Below are 24,554 nucleotides of genomic sequence, written 5' to 3' on the forward strand. Positions count from 1 at the left end.
ATGTGTGACAGCTCCAGTTGTCCTGTAACAAATGACCCAATGCTGACACTTTTATCAAATAACCAGGGGTTTTTATTTATTGATGTCCTAATTCTATTGAATGTTTCTTGTGCTAGTTTTACTTTCCTACACAGCTATCCCTCTATTAATGTCCAAGTTTACAGCATCTCATGGACGCTGTCAATGGACAACATCTGAAAGGATGACATCAGAACGTTTTATTTAGTCATGCTGATGTTACAGTGTTGCCATTGTGTGAAGTGGAGGAACGACTTGGTTGGGTGGTACAAGTGTATTGTACTGCCTTTGGTGAAGCAGCATTTTGACTCCACCAAACTCAGTTTTCATCATTAACATTTTGATGGACGTTGGAATGCCCACATCAAAATCTCTGGTAAAATTATTCCACACCTAATCCCAAACCTGGGATTTCTATTGTGGTATCAAAATCCTCAAGAATGTGATTTCCACAGTGATATCCTACAACTGTGAGTTTCATATTGATGTGACAATCTCTCTGAAATTTCCATTTGCCACAATCACATGTACATGATTTAACAATTGATGTTAAAATCCTCCATTTATGATGTACGCAATTATGTCCCAATTTAATGTGTGCTATTTTCATAGTGATGTCAACATCCTTCATCTTGTAGTTTCGCTATTTCAATTAAAAGCACGCACCATTGATTTCTGAGGTGGCACATCTATATTTTTCATAGTGATGTTATAATCCTACATCTGTGCCATTCATAGCTATCTTACATTTCCCAACTCTGTGATTCCCATAGAGATATTACAATCCTACATTTAAACATTTTATACTGATATCACAAACCAACATTTGTGATTTTCATAGTGATATTACAATTCCACACCTGTTATTTCCATAGTGATATAATCCCATACCTATTGTTTTAATGTAGCTATTACAATCCTGCATATACAATTTTCACAGTGATATTACAGCCTCCATCTTTAATTTTCTATTTTTCATTGTGATTATACCAGTGCATGTTTGTGATTTACATAGTAATATGTTAAACTTACATCTGTGATTTCACAGGGAATGCATGTACGTGGTTTCCTTGTGATTTCCATTTTGAGGTCACATTCTCACATCTGTGATTTCTATGGAGATTCCAAAATCCCTCAATCCCACTTCTGGTGAATGAGTGGATCTGGTAATCGATAGTGTTGTCACATGTCTCACACCCACTCTGGACTCTTGTGGTATTCTGCTCCTGCAAGACAGTCATAGAATTTAGGCGAGTGACTATGTTTCAGGCACACACGCATCTATTGCAGTGTTATATGCTTAAAAAGCTGCTTGCCGGTGTTGGTAAACAAAATGTTTGAAGATTAAGTCACAATGTGTTTGTGGCTAGTGGGATTCCCAGGGCAAGGTTTATGTCATCACTGTCCCTCACAGTTAATTTCTGCCATCACAGATTATGTTTCTTGAATTTGTGAGGAGGTGTGTCATGGGACAAATGATAGCATTATAAGCACTATGTATGCACACCATTTCCTATAAAATCAACACAGATATTTAGAAACATGTTCTTTCTTTAAAGGATATTCTATTATGCTTTTCTTCAATTTAAAGTGTGTTCTAAGGACAGCCACATTCATCACATGTTTGTTTGAAGGGAGGTTTTTTCAAAGGCTCCTTCAACATATTGTGAAGTTATATATAGAGAGCCGTATGGGTTTCTGTGCCCCAATGGCAACTGTAATGTCACACGGCTAGGGCTGAAATAGTGCAGGCAGCATATTGCATGTGTCTCCCAATATAGTCTTAAATATATTGTCTGTCATTCATCCTAATGTGTTGCAGGCAAAATATGGCATGCAATCATGTTTTTAGTAGTAAAAGCAACTAAACAGTTGGCACTGGGGCAGCAAAGAATCCAATATGTCATTGTAGGATGGAATGCCTTATCCTGGAAAAGAATTTCCAATTTTGAAGAAGCCTTGAAAAAAGCCTGATATGGATGAAACACGCATTGACTGAAGTATCTGTGAACGAACAACTACAAATTAAAGAAAGAATAAATAATAAAGGAAGATAATGAAAAAAATCAATCTTTACATATCTGTTTTCGTTGTATATAGGTAGTGGTGTACATCACGAGCGCTTGTATTTAGAAATTTCTGGTTAATAACTGCTGTCAATAGGAGATTTCAGGATCCAAACCTACTTTCATCTTGATTGTGGGACAATTTGTACTTAAGAGACTCTTGAAGAGGTGTGCATTGGCCTTGATCACTGTTTCCATTTTATGGGACTAATCAAGACTTGATAGGAAAAAGTTAATCTAACCTAAAGATCTGCAGCAGACGGAGCATTCAGGATTATTATCCTGGGCGGGTTGAACCAGTTTGTGGACCACTTTTATCATGAGGAACACAAACTAAAGCTTTTGGTGTTGATGCTCACAGGCCGAGCCCTCCTCCTATTGTGCTTTGCCATGGCCAATCATGGCCTCCTCTCTTTATTTTCTTATCATTTTGTTCTGACTTCTGTTGGTGACTGTGTGTGCTTGATAACAATAACCTTCTTAGTTCTGCTGTCCCTCCTACCCCTCAGCAGTTGACCAAGCTCCACCAGTTGGCTATGCAGCAAACCCCCTTTACTCCCCTTGGACAGACCACCCCCGCTTTCCCTGGTACGTACCCACAATTCCCTTTATACATTTCCTACTCTTTTCACCTTTTATGGTTCTCTCTCTTTCTATTTGATTTATGTGATGGGAGTAAATGTTGAGTTAAAGCAATGTATAGTTAGGTTATGAGAATGAGTCAAGATAAATTATTGACTTAATTATACAATTTTGAATGATGAGATGCTAGGAAGAAAGAAGAAATTATAAGAAGTGAAACAGATACATTACAAGGGTGAGAGATAATAGAGAAGTAATACAAAGCAATGTGAAATTAATCCTATACACGGTTATGCGGTGAGTAGATAGACACAAAATTGAAGATATGTGCTGAAAGTTAACTATATATGGGAAGGCAGGTGACCAGAGATTAGCAAGAGCAATGTAGTATTGTGGTAAATATTATCCGAGGTAGGGAAAATAAGTTCTGTGTAGGTAGCTAGAGATGTTATGTAGTTTGGAGTCAGTGATAGAATTGAAGCAATGCAGTGAAGAGTTAATCATTGATGTACTACTGTGGTGTGTAATTAAAGATAATAATTTCAAGATTTAGAGTTTGCAAGAGAGGTGAAGGTATGTGGTGAGCCATTGAAGAAATTGAGGTATGTTTTGAGAAGGTAAATTTAGGATCACATAATTCCTCAGAAATATTGCTTTAGTGACTGATATTGTAGCATTGTACTCTTTTCTTATCATGAATTTGGTCACTAGTGTCTATCTGCTTGGTGCTAAAGCACAAAACAAATCAGACCTTTTTGATAAATCCATTCTGTTGATAAGTACAGAATTTTATTTTAAAAATGTAACGTATAAGAGTATCTTACTCACAGAATCATGGCAGTGTGATGATGGTAAAATAGTTATCTCTTGCTTCCATTTGATTATAGATACATTAATAGCAAGAGCAGTACAGAGATTCCTGGACATTCCTTGGTTGAAAAATGTGCATCTTCTATAGGTTTTAAAAGTTTTACACATTGTCACACTTGCTCAGAAATCACAACTTTTGTGGCAACCTATGACCATGCATTTTACAGCTTGGTTGAATTTGATTAGTGTGTAAATGATCTCATGGTTCTGTAAAAACTAACTTTTAATGAACAGAGAAACATTTTCTTGGAGAACGTTGCAATCGCAATCAAGAGCTTTGATAACATTTTCAATGAAAAAAACATGTTACACACCTCTCATTGGGAGCCACAAAATGGAGCACAATTACCATGCTGACAGAAAGAAAAAGAAAGATAATCCAGATATCCAGAGAGACACAGATTGAGAAAGAGACACTTGGCCTCATTACATTTGCCATATTAACCCATAGGGGGCCCATTACAGGAGTTACCAGCTCTATTCAGATTACAGGTAATAAGGAAAGGGCATGCATTCCAGGACTAATACCATGACATTTGCCTGCTGAGAGGGTGAACATCTGCAAGATAATGGAGAAAAACAAGGCAGTATAGGCAAGGAAAGTCAGTTTTTTTACTTCATATTCACGTTGACCCATATTTTGGGAGTAGTTCTCTCCCACTCAGAATTATCAATGTCTGTAGTATTGGTAGTTTTAGAGGAGATGGATTTCAGGCCGAACCCGACCCATAGACAGAAACTGTCTATCCAGAGTTCTCTAAAGTATGACCTTTGGATGGTCCAGTAAGGGATTTTTACAACGTTCTTGTTTTTGGAATCATTGAGCTGTTGCTATGTCACGATAGAGCAGACCACAATATAGGGAATCTCCTACAATCAGTCTTAAAAATATAATTACACAGTCTGCCACAAAAACTGTTATGAATAATACCTCTACAGTGAAAATGTTTTTTTACCCACCCAAAACATATTCTAGCTTGGCCATTACTGAGACCATAACACACAACTATCCCCAGCTCAAATTTATTAAATGTACTTTAACCTTTCCATTGACCCTAATCTCCTCCCTACCATAGCTGTAACTATTAATGGTTACCGTTAATCTATTACAAAATAAAAGCATAATTCTATTTTAGGAGTCTAAACGTTTTTTCCACATCCTAAAACGGAATTCCAAATGGATACCGGTTTGGTACATGGAAGGGGAGTGTTATAGACATTGCTTCCAAATATAGAATCTGTATCTTATGTATCAATGTTTTGCAAACAAAATTCTGTTCCTAAAACTTTGGGCCAGATGTAGGTGAGGGACATTTATCGATTCTAAAATACCGAATTTTACCGATTCGGTATTTTAGAATCGGTAAATGCTATGTAGGGAAAAATTTGGTAAGTATTACCGAATCGTTAAGATTCGGTATTTACTGAATCGATATTTACCGATTCGGTATTCCCCATTCATTTCCATGGGCCAGGAGGCCCTTAGGAATGAATGGGAATTACCGAATCGGTAAATACCAATTCAGTAAAAAGGGAAAACATTGAAGGGTGGCAGGGTGTCACTTTGACACCCTGTTGCACCCCTCAATTGTGTATGGGGGCACATGTGGCACACATACATGCCCTAAGGGCATGTATGTCTGCCACATGGCACTGAAATAATTTGCATTAAATTGCTTTATTGGGGGTTTCGTTATTTACCACCAACTAGTAGTTGGTGGTAAATAACCAATCCTAACATGGGAAAAGCACTCATTTAAGTGCTCCCTACATTAGGAATTCGGTAACTTACCGAATCGGTTTTTAAGAATTCGGTAATTTACAGATTCCTTAAATTACTGATTCGGTAAATTACCGAATCCTTAGATTAGGCCCCTACATCAGAAAAGCCTAATACCGGTCGGTAACGGCCGAAATTCGGTAATTTCAGCTGTTACCGACCGGTATTAGGCTTCCTACTTCTGGCCCTTTAACATTTACGGACACCTTAAAGGAGTTGGTAATGCATTTACAAATCTTTGTGAAATGCAAAAGAAACCCAAAAAATGACGGAGAGCAGATGGTCGTCCAGGAAGTTGCTGCCTACTCTTAAACTTTGAAAACCAGCAAAAACATTTTTCAGCGCAACCTTGGTTTCTTTAAGGAAAACAGGCTGCTTTACATATTTTTTTTTTGCTTTATTTAAAAGTAACTACAGACATTATGGTCTTCTGACCATGGCAGGTCACCATCCATGTAATGATTTCCAAACTAAGGGCCTTATTACGCTGCAGTCCGAGCAGCACTACTGCTGCAGTCCGAACGACACATTACGATGCATACGCTTGTTGGGGGGACCAACCAGCACTTTCCTGGTCAGAAACTCCTCGTAATCCCTTAAGGACGGCGTTTCTGCCATCCGTATTATGATGTTGGTTTCCGACAGCCTTTCCATGTTGGCCTTTTTAAGATGGAAAGGCTGCCAGAAAGCAACATTGGGGTCCCTAGCAGAGCCCCCTTACCCCTGGCTGTCCGCATCTGGGCTAACATCCCTGCATTGTGTGGCAGACACCTCACAAACTCCCATGTGTTCACAAACTCCCATTTCTCAATGGGAGCTTGTGCTGCGGGCTGTTTTCGTGCACAGCACAAGCTCCTATTGAGAAATGGGAGTTTTATTACTGCACTATGTGCGGTCAGATCGTAATTCGGTGTACGGAATTGCTAGCCTATGGTCGGACACTTCCTCCACTGAAATGGGGTCGGTCGGAGGCAATTCCCACCAACATCGTAATCACTCAAGCCCTAAATGAGTAGCAGTTTGTGACCTACCTATTATTATTCAGGAAGTCCGTCGGATTGTCCCCCATCATGATTTGAAATTTTAAGAACCATCCTAGTAGTCCATATTCAGGTACTTAAAATTCTTTGCTTGTTTTTAAAAATGTTGGTAACAATTAACGACCAGAGTTTGGAGATCACTTATTCATACATGTGGCCCAAAATTCTTATTCTACTCATTCTTTCTCTTCGGTTCAACCAAAAGTAAAAATTGGGCTTGTGAGTGTTTTTATAGTATCTTTCTCCGAAATCATTTGATGTTTACAGCAAGAGTTGAATTGTAAAAACAAATACCTTTTAAAACAATATTAAAATGGTTAACTACGGGGACATTTGATTATTAGCACCCTTGACCAAGAACACTTTTTGTGCTTTGTCTTTGTGTACCCTATGTCCTACAGGATCTCTTCATAGTATCTAACAATCAGCAGTGGTGTCTGATATTGATTTCCTACACATTAGGCATGACTAGTCATGGATGCGGATTTGACATCCAGCATCCATGTCCAGACCTCATAGTTTACAGTTCAATTTTGAAAATGTAGGTCAACCTAAGGATTTACTCACAAGGCCTTTCTGCTTACCTTCAGTCATATGGGTGACTGCTGGAGGGTCTTATTGCCAAAGTGCTGCCTTCAAGACAGTAGTTTACTAATAATAATAGCAAGGACAACCCTGATAATAATAATATCAAGGAAACTGCAATTATCAGTTGTAGTATTGCTACTACTGTTGATATTGACATAATAACAATATTAATAATAGAATGCTTACTTCTCCAGTATTAGGGGTGTCTTTCATAGATTCACATGCTTAAATATTCCCCGTCGTCGAAGTGGGAGTCCCACGGTAAATAAAATAGCAATAATGCTAAATATAAAATGGTATATAATGATATATATATATATACATATAATACATGAAAAGAATAGAAAACATAATAGGAATCTCCCAAAAACCATTCTTACATAGGAATGCATGGTAAAGAGAAAACACCACTGTAACACGTTAGTGTCATTATGTTGGTCCAAATTACAGCAAATCAGGCGTCAGCACCCTCTAGAACCTTCTCCTCAGAAGCTCAAGCCCTCAGATTTTCTACCGCACGTCGTGTGAAGGGAGTCTCCCTGAGCTCTGCTCAGTTTTTTCAACTCTACTCATCTATTTCCAGTGTTTGTCACAACATGTCAAGTAAGAAGTCTTTATTTAGACCCTGCTCTTCTTTTGGGAAGCTACGCCTTTTTGAAAAGGACCCCCATCAGAAGTGTATATATATGATTTATACCCTGATCATGAGGCTAGCAGCTGCAAGTTCTGTAGAACTTTTTCTACTAAAACTCTGAAGGACAGGGAAGGCCGCCTTTTCCTTTGGCTTCAACGTCTAAAAGACAAGGATTCAGCCCTGTCAGACGCAGAAAGTTTTCATTCAGGACTTTCTTCAGCAGCATCTAAACGTGGTAGTTTACAGGATGTTCCATCTCCTTTTCTAAAAAAGATGAAGTTAGCCTTGCCTTTGGCTTCTGTGGCGTCCTCAGCCACTCCTACCACTTTTACGCCCACGAGACCTGGCTCTCAGGCGTCTTCTGCTGCCTCTCGAGGTGTTTCCACGCCTCTAGAAGTTCCGCCGTCGACGGGAGCGTCGACGAGCGTTCCGACAACGAGAACAGCATGGGCTACATCCTCGACGACGACGCTAACAACCACATCAGCTTTTTCTTCATCGACGACGATCTCGTCGACTGCTTCCACGTCGACGAGGGTTGCCTTGCCTTTCAAGCCAGTTCCGCCGACGATCCCCATTTCCTCGTCGACGAAGAAGAAAGAATCCTCGTCGACGAAAGTCTTCAAATAGTCCTCGTCGTCGACGACGACTCCGTCGACGAAGACCTCGTCGACGAAAATACCGTCGACCAAGGACTCATCTACGAAGACATCGTCGAATAAAGCCTTGTCGACGAAGACTCCGTCTACGGAGACTACACTGGCGTCGACGACCGTTCCCTCGACGAGTGCTTCGTCGACGGCCTCGTCTACAGCTGATCGACCGTCGACAGTGGCCCCGACGACGACTCCGTCGACGACCGTACCGTCGCCGATGATTTCACCGACGCCATCTTCGTCGACGAGCAAGCCAGTATCGTCGACGTTATCGACGACGGCACCGTCGATGGCGGCACAGACGTCCTTTGCCTCGTTGCCGTTAGTACCTTTGAAAACTTCAGAACCTTCTCGTCGTCGCGATAAGATTCTGTGTCACCAGCTCTCTGATCCTGAGACGCAACCACCTTCTCCGATGTTTGCCACTACATCTGAGCCTGAGACTGACTCAGAACATGAAGGGGATACCTTTGGAGCGGCACAAAGTCCATCAGACTTAATAATTAAGTGTCAAGACTCGGATTCGGATGAAGGTGACGGTGATCAACAGTCTCAGTCTGAGGAACAGCTGGTTCAAGTCCCTATGGCCACCATTCCTTTAACTTTGATCTCAAATCTCCAACATATGCTGGATGATTATAACTGCCGTTTCCCACCTACGCCGCAGACTACACCGGCGCCATCGCCGGCTACAATGGCACTGCCTTCACCTACTCGGCCACCTGTGTTACCACCTGCAACTTCGTCGCAGGTCCAAACTTCTGTCAGGATCCATACCACAGTCTATCCACAGGATATGGATGATGAAGCAGTCCTGGAACGTGAGGACGGTGAAGTCCCCGACAACTCGGATGAGGCAGGTGACCCGGATATGGCGGACTGGGATGATTATCGGGCACAGACGCCCTCACCTCAGCCAGGAAACTCTGTAGATTCACCTCCGGTAGATATTGCCAGCTTCCATCTTTTAATGGATAAAGCAGCTCTATGCTTTAAATTACAACATCACAACGTGAGGAGGAGTGTTTTCTTTATGATTTTAAAGACAAACCTTATAAACAAACCCACACAATTCCCATCATCGATTTTGTCTGGAAGAAAGGAATTAAGCTCATGACTGCTCCAAACTCCTTGCCTGCACAAATACCGTGCCTTGAGAAAAAGTACAAGGCCCCGATTGGGTCTCCAGCTTGCCTGCTTTCTCACCCCAAATCGGACTCGGTAGTGACTCAGGCCGCACAGCGTCGAGCCCGGAATCCAGCGGCTCCTATCACAGCCCCTCCGGATAGGGAGGGTCGACGTCTGGATGCTATTGGCCGCAAATTCTCAACGATGGCTTCCACATCTGTCCGGGCAGCCAATTCCTTAGCCATCTTGGGACGCTATGACAGGCAAATGTGGTCAGACATTTCAGATCTCATAGAACTCATACCTGATGCTTCCAAGGCTGATGCTCTACAGATCCTTCGAGATGGACAGAGGATGTCAGAAGAAATGATCGACTGTGCCGTCGATGTAGCCAATACAGGATTCCGTCTACTTGCAAGTGCAGCTGCACTCCGACGACAAGGTTGGCTAAAATCCACATCCTTCCGGCAGGAGGTCCAATCCAGAATACTGGACATGCCATATGATGGGGAGTCACTATTCGGTTCTCATATTGATGAGGCTCTGGAGTCCATTAAGAAGGACACCGACACGGCAAAGTCTTTGGGCACGTTGCAATTTCGGAAGCAGTCCTTTCGAGGTGCGAGGGGACGCGGCACTTCTTCCAACGTTCGAGGTGGGCAGCAATACCGCTCATACAATCAGAGCGGCCAACGTTACACGCCCCCTCGGCAATCTCGCCAACAGTCCTCCAGACCTTACAGAGGAAAAACCTCTTATCGGGGATCCAACTCCAAACGCCAATGACTTTTCCCATCAAAATGTTGGAGGTCGAATCTCTCTGTTTTACTCTCAGTGGTCTTCGATCACCTCGGACTGCTGGGTGTTGGACATTGTACGACGGGGTCATACACTAGAGTTCGTAGAGATTCCTCCTTGCACGCCCCCTCGTGGCCCGCCTCCTCCGCACCTCGAGGAGCTTTACCATCAGGTCTGCCTTCTTGTGTTAAAAGGTGCAGTTGAAGTGGTTCCGAAACATAAAAGAGGAGAGGGGTTTTACTCTCGATTCTTCCTCATACTCAAGAAGACCGGGGATTGGCGACCCATTCTGGATCTGAGGGCTCTCAACCAGTTCCTAAAGTCCCAATCGTTCCGCATGCTGACGTTACAGGAAATCCTTCGTCTTCTATCCAACGAGGATTACATGACCACCATAGACCTTCAGGACGCTTACTTTCATGTCCCTATTATCCAACAACATCGCCAGTACCTGCGTTTCAAGGTGGGACCAATGCACTTTCAGTTCAAAGTACTGCCTTTCGGGCTGCGTTCAGCTCCTCAAGTGTTCACGAAGGTACTGGCTCCTGTGGTGTCTCACCTGCGTCTCCAAGGCGTGCAAATCTTTCCATATCTGGACGATTGCCTTCTGAAGTCTCAATCCCACCATCAGCTCCATCAGGACACTCGCCTTTGCCAGCAAGTGTTTCAGTCCCTGGGATTGACCATCAACGTCGCAAAGTCGCAGTTTATACCTCTGCAGACCAGATCCTTTCTGGGAGCGATACTAGATACGAATCTCTCCAAAGCGTTCGTCTCCCACGAACGACGTCTCAAAATCCTTCGTTTGGTCACCCTCATTCGAAGAAAAACGTCCATTTCTGTTCGGACGTTAAAGTCATTCTTGGGAATGGCCTCATCGTGAATCGCACTGATCCCAAATTGCAGGTTGCGTACCCGTCCCATTCAGGAAGAACTGGACTTACAATGGCGTCAGGTCTCCGGCTCCTTCAACGACCTGGTCACAGTGACACCCCGCATGCGAAGAAGCTTGCTTTGGTGGGCGCAACTTTCAAATCTGGAAATGGGAACGTCTTTCTTGTTCACGCACCAGATCTCACGCTGACGACAGACGCCTCCCTGGAGGGGTGGGGCGCTCATCTCCAGGGCCTATCCATCAAGGGCAAGTGGACTCCGCCCCAGCGCAAGTGGCATATCAACAGGCTAGAATTAATGGCAATCTTCCTTGCGCTCAAATCATTCCTCCCGATAGTTCACGGGGAGTCAGTGCTAATCCAAACGGACAATACCACCAGTATGCACTACGTGAACAAACAGGGGGGAACCAAGTCACCTCATCTGTCTCACTTGTCTCAGTCGATCTGGGATTGGGCTCTCCGCCAACAGATCACCTTGACAGCCGTCCACCTTCCAGGTGTGTCCAACATTCTGGCGGACTCTCTGAGCAGGTCCGCCTCCTCAACGCACGAATGGGATCTACACCAGCCGACTCTGGATCAGGTTTTTCTCCAGTGGAGTCACCAAGATCTAGACCTCTTTGCAACACCGGAAAATCGGAGAGGCCCGTCTTATGCAAGTTGGCATCCACACCGTGCGGGAATGCCCTTTTGATAGACTGGTGCGGTCTATTTGCATGCGCTTTTCCGCCAATTCCGCTAATACCGCGGGTGCTGTGGAAAATGCGGAGACAACCGTGCCACATCCTGCTGATCGCACCTCGTTGGCCAAGGCAGGCATGGTTCTCAGAACTGCTTCTGTTGTCCCAATGCGAGCCCTTTCCTCTGCGTCCTCGTCCGGACCTACTTTCGATGGACAGGGGTCTAGTGTGCCATCCGGATCCCTCCACGCTGCAATTGTGGGCATGGAACCTGAGTACCTTGAATTCGCAGATTTGAAATTATCTCAGGAATGCAGAGACATTCTGGCTCAGGCTAGGGCTCCATCTACCATCAAGACTTATAAACTCAAGTGGAAAAGATTCTGCCATTGGTGTGTTTCAGCCAATGTCCATCCCATTCATTCCACTCCAGAGCAGCTTCTTCCATTCTTCTTAAGCCTTGCTCAGTCAGGACTCTCTCATTCTACCCTGAGAGTCTTCTTAGCTGCTATATCTCGCTTCAGGCATGATGGCTCTTCTTCCCTCCGCTCGTCCAGAATCATCCGACAATTCTTCAATGTTGTGCTATCCCAACTTCTGAAGTCACCATTTGAGCCTATCCATAAATCGGATATCAAATTCCTCCCTTGGAAGGTTGCGCTTCTTTTGGCTTTGACCTCATCTCGCCGGGTGAGCGACCTGCACGCTTTCACTATCAAGCCGCCCTACCTTCAGTTAAGCCTAACGGAGTGGCGCTCCGCACCAACCCCTCTTTCCTACCTAAAGTACCGACAGACTTTCATTTGAATGAGCCTGTGTTCCTAAAAACGTTCTTTCCGGACCCAAAGTCTCCGGCGGAACAGCGCTTGCATTCTTTGGACATCAAACGATGCCTTAAATTTTATATTGCAAGAACTGCCTCCTTCCGCAAGTCTGACCAGCTGTTCATCGCTTACGGATGTCCCCGTAAGGGACACCCTGTTTCTAAGCCTACTATTGCTCGATGGCTATCCTCAGCCATTGCCGTCTGCCATCAACAAGCTGGTAAACCGCTGCAGTCTTCGATGAGGGCTCATTCTACGAGGGCGATGTCCTCATCCACCGCCTTGTTTGCTGGTGTGCCTCTTCATCAGATTTGCCGTGCAGTGACATGGTCCAGCAGGCACACTTTCACCAAACATTACTGTTTGGACGCCATCAATGATGCGGATACCGCTGTGGGACAGGCAGTGCTTCGCCATCTGTTTCATTAAGGTGAGCCTCTGTTCCCCCCTCCTTGATGTTTTACTGTGATTGCTATGATATTACGTGACTGTATTATTCTGATACTGTCTTATTTCTTGGCCTTGCAATCTCAGTTCTCGGAGGTTACTGCTTTCTATTCTATTCAAGCATGTGAATCTATGAAAGACACACTAATACTGGAGAAGAACAATTGTTACTTACCTGTAAACAGGTGGTTCTCCAGTATTGGTGTCTTTCATAGATTCACATGCGACCCACCCTCCTCCCTTCAGAGGCTTTCTTCTCCTCATGCGCTCTTTATTACTTATGCTACGAAAATCTGAGGGCTTGAGCTTCTGAGGAGAAGGTTCTAGAGGGTGCTGACGCCTGATTGGCTGTAATTTGGACCAACATAATGACACTAACGTGTTACAGTGGTTTTTTCTCTTTACCATGCATTCCTATGTAAGAATGTTTTTTTGGAGATTCCTATTATGTATTCTATTCTTTTCATGTAATATATGTATATATATATCATTATATACAATTTTATATTTAGCATTATTGCTATTTTATTTACTGTGGGACTCCCACTTCGACGACGGGGAATATTCAAGCATGTGAATCTATGAAAGACGCCAATACTGGAGAACCACCTGTTTACAGGTAAGTAACAATTGTTCTTCCAGGCTTTCTGCACGGAAATGCCAAAAATAACATGTATTATAATTGGCTACTCATTTTACCAACCCTTCATTAAGTATGGTCAGTATCTTAGGCTGGTGGCATAAGGCACTGTGCTGCCCAGCGGTTACCCAGGATCTTTCCCCACATGTTCCTGGAGTTTCCTCTGTTCCTCAGCACCAGCCATTTATCACACTTTCAAAGCCAATGAAAAGGCAATGGTATCCAAACAGTTGCATGAGCTTCCTTAGAAGGTATGCAACAGTAGGGGACTGTAGGGGAACCTGTGTAATCTGTTTGTTTAACCTCTGCTCTGATAAAGCTGCTCTTGATCTCCTATGGGGAGGTCCACAGTCTGATGAGTCAGTCAACACATAAAGAAACACATCAGGAAAAGCCATAGAAAAGGCACTGGTCATGTCTGTGGAGATGAAGGCTTCTCAGTACCTACTAGGACTGCCCCTTCAGGTATGGAGTGAGATTTAACTGAGCCTTGACCTCACCTAAAACTTCCTGTAGTTTAGGGGTTCCTGTACACTTTGGGTGGCACAGAGGCTGATACAGAGCAAGTCCATCCCAGGCAGCATCTAGAATCCAACTCTGATCAGTAGTTCCTTGGCATAATCATGCTTCAGTGGCCCTAAGTCAACTGAGCAACCCGTGTCTTGGTGATCCCTTTGGAGCACTAACATCTCCACCATTGAACACTGCAGGTTCACCTCAACAGCCACTATTCTGATATGAAGAGGTGTGCATCCAATTTCTGCTGCAGCAGTTTTCTATGCAGACAATGGCGATGGAGAGTGCCTGAAGATTGAACTTTCCTCATCATTCCTCATGTCGGTAGATATGACCCTTACACACACAGGCCATGGAATGAACACGAGTGGAGATTGAACTTATGTCGTAGTTTCTAACAATTCATTATGGATGAAATAAGGATGTTGGCTGATGGTCTTAAACACTCAGCATGTACTGACAAGCCATTCTGGAAAATGATGAAAATTAAGGCCGTATTTATACTTTGACAGACGGGAAAATATTTACAAATGTGATGAATAGCCCATCTGCTGTACTACAATTACATTATATCTTATGGCATTTTTACTATGGGGGATGGGCTATCCATCACATTTGCAATAGAGTTCCCATCCACCAGAGTCTAAATCAGGCCCTAAGTTACATGAATGTTGAACTCCTTTGCCTATTCTTGTGGTTGGAGATGAGGAACTTCCCTCAAAGGAGAGGATCCTCTTCTGCACATTGGAACTTAAGTGCCATCTCCCCCTCTATGATACCATCTCTATTGGGTTGATGGACAGTATGTATGGAATCTGCACTTCTGCAGATAGTGCCTCTAGGCCTCGACATAAATATATAATTTCTGATTGTTCTCTGCAGAACCCTAACTTCAACCCTTCTAATGGGTAAAACAACAACCAAGAAGAAAACAGAGACACTGTTTAAATGGCATTAGGATTCACACCAAAACAAAATTGCAAACGTTGAAAAGTAAATCATTTGGTGCATATCAGGAATCATCATGTCAGTAGTCAGGTGAAGAATCGATCATAGTCAAGATGGAAGGTTAGTTCTTTGCATCATTATTCAGGTGCTAGGCAGAATGGGTAGTTGTTCTGTTACCCACTGTTCCATTATACCACTGTTTGGAGACGATGGTAGTTGTTTAAATATTATTAGTTATAAGGGTACTTGCTGTAACATGATCCAAATGTTGGATCAGAAAGGTAGTTGACGTGGTTTTTTCCAGATGTTAGGATGGAATGTTAAATAATGACATTTAAAGGCTTCATCACTATCCAGATGTTAAGATGAATATTTCTGGGGAGATGTTACCCAGTTGCTAAGTTTGGAGGTTACCTGCCACAATGCCAATAGCTAGGCTCTTGGATGATGGGTAATTTCATGTAATGTTGTTCAGAGGTTTGCTTTTGATACTTGGTTGTCAACACAAACCATAGGAAAACATTTTGAGGGTAACTCGTGTAACAATATGTTGAGGTCAGTGTGTAACGGATTACTCTAGGTAGATAAAGGTAATCGGTGTAGCCTTGTTCAGATGCTAGGATAGAAGATGTTTTCGTGTTACTCACATATTAGTTGCCTTTATCCAGGTGTAGGGCGGCTGGTTATTGAATGCTGTTGTCCAGCTGTTGACTCAGAAAGCAGTTGCATTCATAGATTAGTTGCATGAATATATCACCATGATATTTTAGTTGCTGTACAGTTACAGGCATGCTAGACAGTGTAAATGTAGGCATAAACAGGATATCTCTTAGCGTGTCAGCTATTTTCGTTGCGTGTAGTAGACTGCTAGTCCTTTCAATCTGCTTTTTAGTGTGATTTATAGGCTGCTGAAAGGATGGCACCGTGTTTTGTGTCACTGTTACGGCCACAATTGATTGGTGCGCTATTGCAGAGGTGGCATGCATTTAACAGATTGCTATTACTATTGCAGGGTAGTTAGTGGACTTTGGTTAGAAAAGGAGGTAATTACTGCCATGTTGTTGAAGCTGTTGTGTTGTTGATGCTTTTAGTATGTTGTGTTCTTGAGTGTCGATTGCTCTAAATTGAGGGTAGCAGCCTGACAGGTTATGCCCAGTAGAAGATTTTCCACTTCAGCTTCGATTTCTACAGTTTTTGTTTATTTGAAAAGTATATAAACCCCATAAAAAACCACGAAGACTGTGACGTTCTTCAATGCACCTTTCGCGAAACTGTGGAGGGAGAGATTTGTGCCAACATAGCACACCACTCAGTAGGATGGCATAGTTGCCCGTCCTGTAATTAGGAAGGTGTTTTAAGTGATGTAATAGCTTGCTAGCAGCTGTTATTTGTAAGATGGCATGATACTGATATGTGTTGGTGTGGGGCATGCATGTGCTGCTGTGTTGATATGGTGAAAGGGAGTTTCTTAGGAAGACTGATTTTTGCATGTAGGGTCCTTAAAGTTGCTGAAATCATAATGTCAAGGTTCTTGATTGAGTTATTTTTGAGGTGACAACCTTTCTTAATGTGTCATTCAGGTAAAGTTACTTGTACTAGTAATGGGATAGTATCATGTTTAATTGTGTAATGAGATAGCACCTTCTTTGCTTGTGTTATGTTCCATTATGTTCTCTCTTGGATGTTTGTAGGTAATATTAAAGTGACAGAGAATTTGTAGGTGCTGATAGCCGGTGGGGGCATGGGCAAGTGTTGGTAGGGGTTCAGGGTCATGTTGTTAGTTTGCTTGGTTGTCTGCAAGGGTGGCACGAGGTTTGCTGCAATATTGGTGAGGTCGTCTACTGTGATACTCCCCAAGTTGCAGCATTTCTAGCCATGAGACCTTCTGTATTTCCTATGTCTTTCCATGTTCTTCAGTCTTGCAGCACCATCTTCTGTGTTAAAGTTCCGTGGCTGCTGCCCTAACTACTCTGCTTTGTTCCTGCCCAGGTATGGATGCCGGTGCCCAGGCCGGTGCTCATGAACTCTCCATTCCCAATGATGTGAGTACTGTTGCTCCCTCTTCCCGTCCTCTCCAACACTGCTGCCTCATTCCCTTCAAATTTCTCTTCCCCTCTAATTACTTATTGCTTCTACTCCTGCTCATACCTTCTGTTCTCTCAATCCTTCTTTTGCCTTCTTCTCTTCCTCTATCACTCCTCATCCTTTCTCTTGTTCTCAGTTTAACTTCCCGCCTCTCTCCTACTCTCCTTCTTCTACTCCAAGTCACTTTTACTCTGACACTCTCTCTCTCGCTCACCTTCATTCTATCCCTCCCTCTCTCCTTTCCAACTCATTCTTTTCTTTCACCTCTCCTGATTCTCATTATCACTCCACCTCTTTGATCTTCTCTGGAAACCACCTGGAAGAGGACTCAAAGAGATCTCTGAGTGGTCATCCATGGGTTTGTCTCATCCATCTCATTTTCTCACCTCTCTTCTTTCTTTCCTAGATTTCTAAATTGTTGTATTCCTTTGATATTGAGATCAACCGTATTTTCAGTTATTACCTTGTTTCTATTCTCCATTTGACCATTTCCCACGCTTTTCCGCTCTTCTCCTCATGCTCTCTTTTATTATTTACGCCTAATTCCTCCCTCTTACCTCTTTATATGTGCTTCATACCTCATTAATTTACTCATTTTCTTCCACTTGCCCCCTTCCCCTTTTTTTCACCTTTGCAACTCTCACTTCCATTCTGCATTATTGCCTCATCAAGTTGCTGATGCGACTTTGTTTTTCTTATATTTTACCCACCTTTGTACCTTCAGATCTTGAATGAATGTGTGGTGGTTGTAGAGCGAAAATGACACAGACTCGTGCATGAACCTCTGTGAAATCAGCTGGAAGCCTCGAGAAGTCTAAGTCAGAAATAACAGAAGATATTGTCTCATGCCATCTGAGGTCTTGCAGAAATCACGGGAATGCTATATTTGAAAGTATATTTCCCATGTCCTCTTAAACGCTACGCACATATATTGGGAGCTGAGGCCTGTCATTCTTGCAAATCTAGACAACTGTTCATCAAATGTGTATGTGAGCCTCTGACGTCACACTAGAAACACTAATGTACTTTCGCACAGCCAGCCATAACACCTCAAGACCCACCTACATGTATTCACACACTTAGTCCTGCAATGTTGAGTATTTGCATGGGGCTCTCATATTGGTTCCCACCTAGCATCTGTTGCTAAGGTACCACTCAGCTGTATCTGTCACCACTGTCATACTGCCCTATCTTGGGGACTAAGTACATGGTACTTTAGCTGACAGAGAAGGCATGCAGAAAGTATAATATAGTGTAAAGAAAGATACAATTCCTTGGAGGGAGAGAAAACAAGGAAGGATGAGCACTGGTAGGTGGATCTGACGAGATGACCAGCGGGAACTGCTGGGGGACCAGCCCTCATTCATGCTTCATCATAAGGCTCTCCTCGTCAGACTGGCGCTGCAATTCTCGATGGGCCCCTCAGTGTGGGGCACTTTAGTGGCGATCCTTTGATCTTAGCCGTATGGTGAGTGCACGTGAGTGGGTTTAATGTGTAGGGTGGTGCACAGGTGGTTTAAAGAGTATTAATGGAAACTAATTTAGGATTTTAATAAAGTGGAGGTCCCCGTTACACAATAAAAACAGGAGGGCTATCTTTTGTAATAATGTACTCTGATAGCTTCAAAAAATGTGAGAGAAGGTCACCATGTTTCATGCTGGGTGCCTGGAGAGTCAATGGCTTTTCTTCAGGACCAGGTTACTATACCTACTCCACAGCGGATTGGAACCAGGAAATGATGGCGGGTATCCAATCTAGAACAATTATACTGCACCAGATGAGGCGAAGGAAGGAAGATTCAACCTGTAAAAGGAGAAGTGGGGAAACAGCATAAGAGAGGTGCCGGAGTCTGGCAGGTTCTCAAAACATAATGTGGGGAACTGGCAAATCACTACCTATTAGTAGTACAGCAAATGCCCGAGGTGGCAGATAGTGCTCATTTTGAAGGTGTACATAGTAAAACATAAGACATACACACATAAAGTGGGAAACCATTCATTAGTAGCACATTACATGTAAAAAGTCATTGGAAATATCAGCAGGTGATCATACCACTTTTATTACCAGTGTGAGAAACGGTACTCTAGCAGGCATCAAACAGGCTAGTACTGAGGCAAAGGCAAGACCCTTTAATAGACTTAATTACACCCCTTAGGTAGGGCAGTGGACTGCACCTAGCTACGGGGGGATAACGGACACAAAAAAGCATCTATTAGTGAGTAAAATGCACAAGTCTTCAAAGGAAACAGAGTATGAAAAGGGTAGCAAGTCAAAGATCTTGATGTCTTGATGTACTCATGTGAACCACAAAGTTATTAGCCGGTACCTACCCTCCTCTACCGGCAAAATGGTCCGAGTTTAGCGCAATTATTTATAGATATTCTGTCTTACTCCATAAAGACGTTCACCACATACATGTATCATTATTCATTGATAAACAAAGTGAACAATAAAGCTTGCAATATTCAAAGTCTGATTGCATTTATTCTTACAATCGTGTAAGTTATGAATTACTACATCACAGAAGTAGCTTTTTATCTTTAAAGTTTATACGCGTAAATATTAAATCATCACAGCGATGGTGCTCTCAGTGAGGGAAGAAGGGATGTGATCGGGTTTGTGAGGGACTGGGTAAAGGTGGTGTGACATTGATAGCATCACATTAAAATCAGTAGGCCTTTACACTAAAGCTAGTACACATGTTCCCTAATCACATCACACATAGGCTAGACAAATCCATTGCATTGAGTCCTATGGTGTGCTGGGTTGGTGTAGTCTACGTTTCGACCCCTGTCTATGTGGAAGGGTTATTCTTGCCTCTTGTTGGGGTCTTCGTCAGGACAGATGTGAAATGTGAGCACATTAATGCAACGGTTGGCATCTGACCCGTCAATACGTGGGCCAACGCGGGCTCCTAAAAGTTTTTGGGCAATGCTCCTGTGGTCGAGCATACACTTGCACTTATGTCACGAATTATGGACCAGTAGAAGACGATTTCTTTATTCAGTGCTTGCCTGGGACGATTCTGATCGTTGTCAGCGTTCCCAACCACATCCCTTCCTTCCTTCACTGAGAGCACCATCGCTGTAATGATTTGATAATTACTCGTATAAACTTTAAAGATAAAAAGCTACTTCTGTGATGTAGTAATTCATAACTTACACGATTGTAAGAATAAATGCAATCAGACTTTGAATATTGCAAGCTTTATTGTTCACTTTGTTTATCAATTAATAATGATACATATATGTGGTGAACGTCTTTATGGAGTAAGACAGAATATCTATAAATAATTGCGCTAAACTCAGACCATTTTCCTTGTACTTTACTTATTAACCCAGGTCCATGAGTTTTTAGGGTACTCCCCGTTAAAACTCAATACCCTCCTCTACCAACATGTAGTTCAGGAATGCAGTACTGGCCTTGCTTATGAAGCGGTTAGTGATGTCCTTAATTGACCTCTGACGTAGTTAAGTCTGTACAGGTGTGTGGATGTAAGCGAGTCAGGATGGCCGAGCAGCCACCAAGTTTTTCAGGATGATAGTTGTGTTGCTCGTAGAGCATCTATCTATGACAGCTATCTTAGAGAGAGGAGAAAGTATGCAAACATGACACTTGCGCATATACAGTGGGCCAACCGCGAGCCCTGGGTAGATCAGAGGGCCACTATCCAAGGGGTAACTGCGTGCATTGTGATGCTGGCAGTGACAACTCCATATCAGTGGAATTATAATATGTTGCAAAAGAGTGAGTGTGGTGTTTGAGTAGAGGGATACCTCATCTGATGAAGGGTCCTCTATTCATTAGCGCAAACAAAACTCCTTTCGCAGCTCCTTCAGTGGAGATAGCTGGGGTAACTACAACAGTGATAGGAGCATACCTCCTCCAGGCATGTACGGATACCGAATCGGGCTATATCCAGGGCCACAACCATTGTGGAACCCCCACTTTATTAAGTCACCTCAAACACCACACCCACTCACCTCCTTTTTTAGGCAGAGGCAGTGCTGGGGCAAAAGAAGAGGAGGAAAAAAACGGGTACAATGGCAACAACCATAGCCCGAACCACAGATGCAGACTTGGAGTAAAACAAAACAAAAAGCTAGTGGTCAATCTCTCTATGAGAGTAACCCTACCCTTAGTGAACAGAGTTCTGTAAAAGGGTTTAGGCTATGCACCCACACCACACGAAGATACATTTTGTCTAGCCAAAGAGTTACACAGCTTCTTCCGCAAGATCAGACTCCATGCCTTCTTCTGGGACAAACCAGAGACTGATGATTCTGGTCTATGCGTACCCTCAAGGTTCACCCAATCATAGAGCTGACACCTAATGAAGTCCTCACATTTAAGCAAGCCATCCTCAAGGAATTCGAAGGGCTGGACACCTGCACACCCTTCTACAATATGTCCACCCAGGAACAGATGGCAGTTAGTATCCTCTCGACCGACACAGCCATCCCTCTAAAACCAGCAGAGAGGAGCGGCACCATAGTGATCCTCAACACTACTGACTACATCTCCGAATGCCTCCATCAACAGGCTGACGAGATATACTACCTCAGGATAGACAGAGACCAGGCCGTTAGGCTCACAACCAGGATTAACACCATGGTCACCTCAGCAGAATCTCAAGAATGGATCTCCAAAAAATGAGGCTGAGCATTTTTTATCAAACCCACACCTAAGGTAGCTTACTTTTACGTCCTGCCAAAACTTTACAAAGGAGTATCTCCCCCACGTGGGAGACTCATTGTTTCCAGCATTGAGTCCCTCTTGGAACCCCTCAGCAAATTTTGTAACCACTTCTTACAACCTTTGATGAAGAAGATTCCCAAGCTTCTGTAGGATACGAGAGATGTCCTAAACCTCATTGAGGAAGCCAGAAAACTAGATGAAATCAACCTCTTGTTGACCCTTGATGTGGAAGCCTTGTATACCAACATCGTGCAAAATGCCACCATTTTGGTCATCGAGACATGCCTTCTTGCAGAGACATGAACATCCAATACTGGTACCCGGGGCCACGACCCCGGGTCCGCGTGTCATCTACACTAGCGGTGAGTTAGGGGCTTTTAATTCCGGCACCATTGCCATCAGCCAGGGATGTGCTGCTATACTTAGACAGGAAGGATTATTGAAAGCCCCCAGTTCCTATCCAGGCCGGAAGGACGCTCTTAAGGTCCGAGGCCTGCGCTATGGTCTCCTCAACACACGCTCCCTTCAACGTCATCACCTAGAGGTTTTTACTCTTCTGGAAGAAGGAGAATTGGATCTCTTAGGAATAACAGAAACGTGGCTAGAAGACTCTTCAACGCCGGATCTCGTAGCTTCTTTGCCAGCTGATTTTTGGGCACTTTGCCATAATAGAACGGAAGTCAGAAGAGCGGGAGGTGTGGCCCTTCTGTATAGCTCACGCCTACAGGGCGAAAGGTTTCTGACCGAAAATCTGGCTGGTGCGGAGGTGATGGGTGTTAAGCTGAAGCGGGGGACAGATTGTTTGATCATTCTGCTAGTATATCCCCCGTGGGCATCGCCGGAATTCCCAGATTTGTTCCTGAGAATGGTCCAGGACATTCGCTCAAGGTATGATAAAGTACTCATAATGGGAGATTTTAACTACCATTGGGAAAAAGTCCCAAAAGAAGGTCAAGCGTTACAGATTGAGGAGGCGCTAATATCATTAGATCTGGTCCAACAAGTGAAGGGCCCGACCCACGTCAAGGGACATACCCTTGACCTGGTTTGGATGACAGTCCCTGCGCAAGGTGCGGTAACGGCCCAGCCGTGCGTATGGTCCGATCACCATTTGGTGAGAGGTGAGCTACTAGTGGACAAACAAACAATAACGACCAGGGGAGGGTGGAAGGCGATCAGGAAGTGGAAAAACATCGATGGAGATAAAATGGTAGATCTACTTCTAACTAACCCCCCTTCTAATAACCGGACAGATAATCCAGAGGTCCTTTGTAAGGAACTTATGGATAAACTCACGAAGGCCGCGGATCGGGTGGCACCAATCCGTAGGATGAACCTAGTGGACAGAGGACTAGGGGCCCCGTGGTATAATGAACCACTTAGAGAGAAGAAACAGGGGTTACGGAAACTGGAAAGAGCCTGGCGTAAGGACTACAGTTCCGACTCCCGGAGCCGATATATACAGGCACTCACTAGCTATAAGCAGGCGATCATAGCTAGGAAGTCCGAGATTTTTGAGGAGAGGATTATAACTGCCACAAATCCCAAGAAAGAAGTCTTCCGAGTCCTCACGGAGCTAAGAAAAAATAAGGAACAGACTCCGGAGTTTATTCAGGAAGACTGCCAAAAATTTCAGGACTTTTTTACTAACAAAATTACAGACCTTGTTGCTGAAATCACGGCGACCCCCAACATTGTCTGCCCGCTGCAGGTCAGGCCAGTTAGAATGCCAGTGATAACCCCATTAACTGCCTTACCCTTGATTACAAAGGAGAGGCTGTCCTTTCTTATGCGGAGGGACAAGTCGGGCTCCAGGTCTGATCCGTGCCCACCTGAAGTGTTTAAATTGGCACTCCCTGGTAAAGAGGAAGATGTGCTGAGCCTCCTAAATCTATCCTTACAGGTAGGACAAGTGCCTTCCTCCTTCAAGGAAGCCCGGCTGATCCCCCTGCTGAAAAAAACGGGGGCGGACGTGAAATGTCTGAAAAATTTCAGACCAATCTCCCAGCTACCGTTCCTGGCGAAAGTGCTGGAGCAACATGTTCTTACCACTCTGTCGGAACACCTGGAAAATAACGTCCTGTTAGAGCCAAATCAGGCAGGTTTTCGTGCGAATCACAGTACGGAGCTTGTCATGCTGTCGATTGTAGATGAACTGAGGAACAGAGCAGACAAGAAAACTCCAGTTGCCCTGGTGCTGTTTGACCTCTCCGCGGCATTTGACACCGTGTGTCATAAACAACTATTGTCACGGATGAGGGAGTTCAGCATTCAGGGCACAGCATTTGCATGGTTCACATCCTTTCTTCAAGGGAGGATGCAGAGAGTGCAACTTGGTGACCTGTTTTCCACCCCAACATCGATCACCTGCGGAGTACCGCAAGGGTCTGCTCTGTCACCCCTTCTGTTCAATATCTATCTACAGCCTCTGATTCTAATGCTCAACCAAATGGACTGCCAGGTGTATAACTATGCGGACGACACCCAAATCATCATCCAATTGGATGATGGCCAGGATGCCTTCGCAAGACTGCAAAATATTCTGAGAAGCACAGCTAACTGGATGTTCAGGAATTCCCTAAATATCAATCCGGATAAGACCGAGGTGCTGCCAATTACCATCGCTGGCAACCCATGGAATGATCAATTTTGGCCTAGG

General features: G+C 43.8%; 1 protein-coding gene across 3 annotated transcripts in view; it reads left to right on the top strand.

Annotated features, from left to right (window-relative positions):
* Positions 1 to 24,554, top strand: part of PCBP3 (poly(rC) binding protein 3) — a 118,181-nt gene that overhangs the window by 70,452 nt on the left and 23,175 nt on the right. For 2 of the 3 annotated variants that reach the window (XM_086958707.1, XM_086958705.1), the window contains 2 exons: positions 2,594 to 2,672; positions 17,101 to 17,153. In XM_086958707.1, the coding sequence (XP_086814833.1) occupies positions 2,594 to 2,672; positions 17,101 to 17,153 (132 nt within the window). The remainder of the gene's footprint in view (positions 1 to 2,593; positions 2,673 to 17,100; positions 17,154 to 24,554) is intronic. The other variant, XM_086958706.1, reaches the window with a different exon arrangement.

Source organism: Lissotriton vulgaris, chromosome 2_1 (genome assembly GCF_964263255.1).
Source record: "Lissotriton vulgaris chromosome 2_1, aLisVul1.2, whole genome shotgun sequence".
Lineage (NCBI taxonomy): Eukaryota > Metazoa > Chordata > Amphibia > Caudata > Salamandridae > Lissotriton > Lissotriton vulgaris.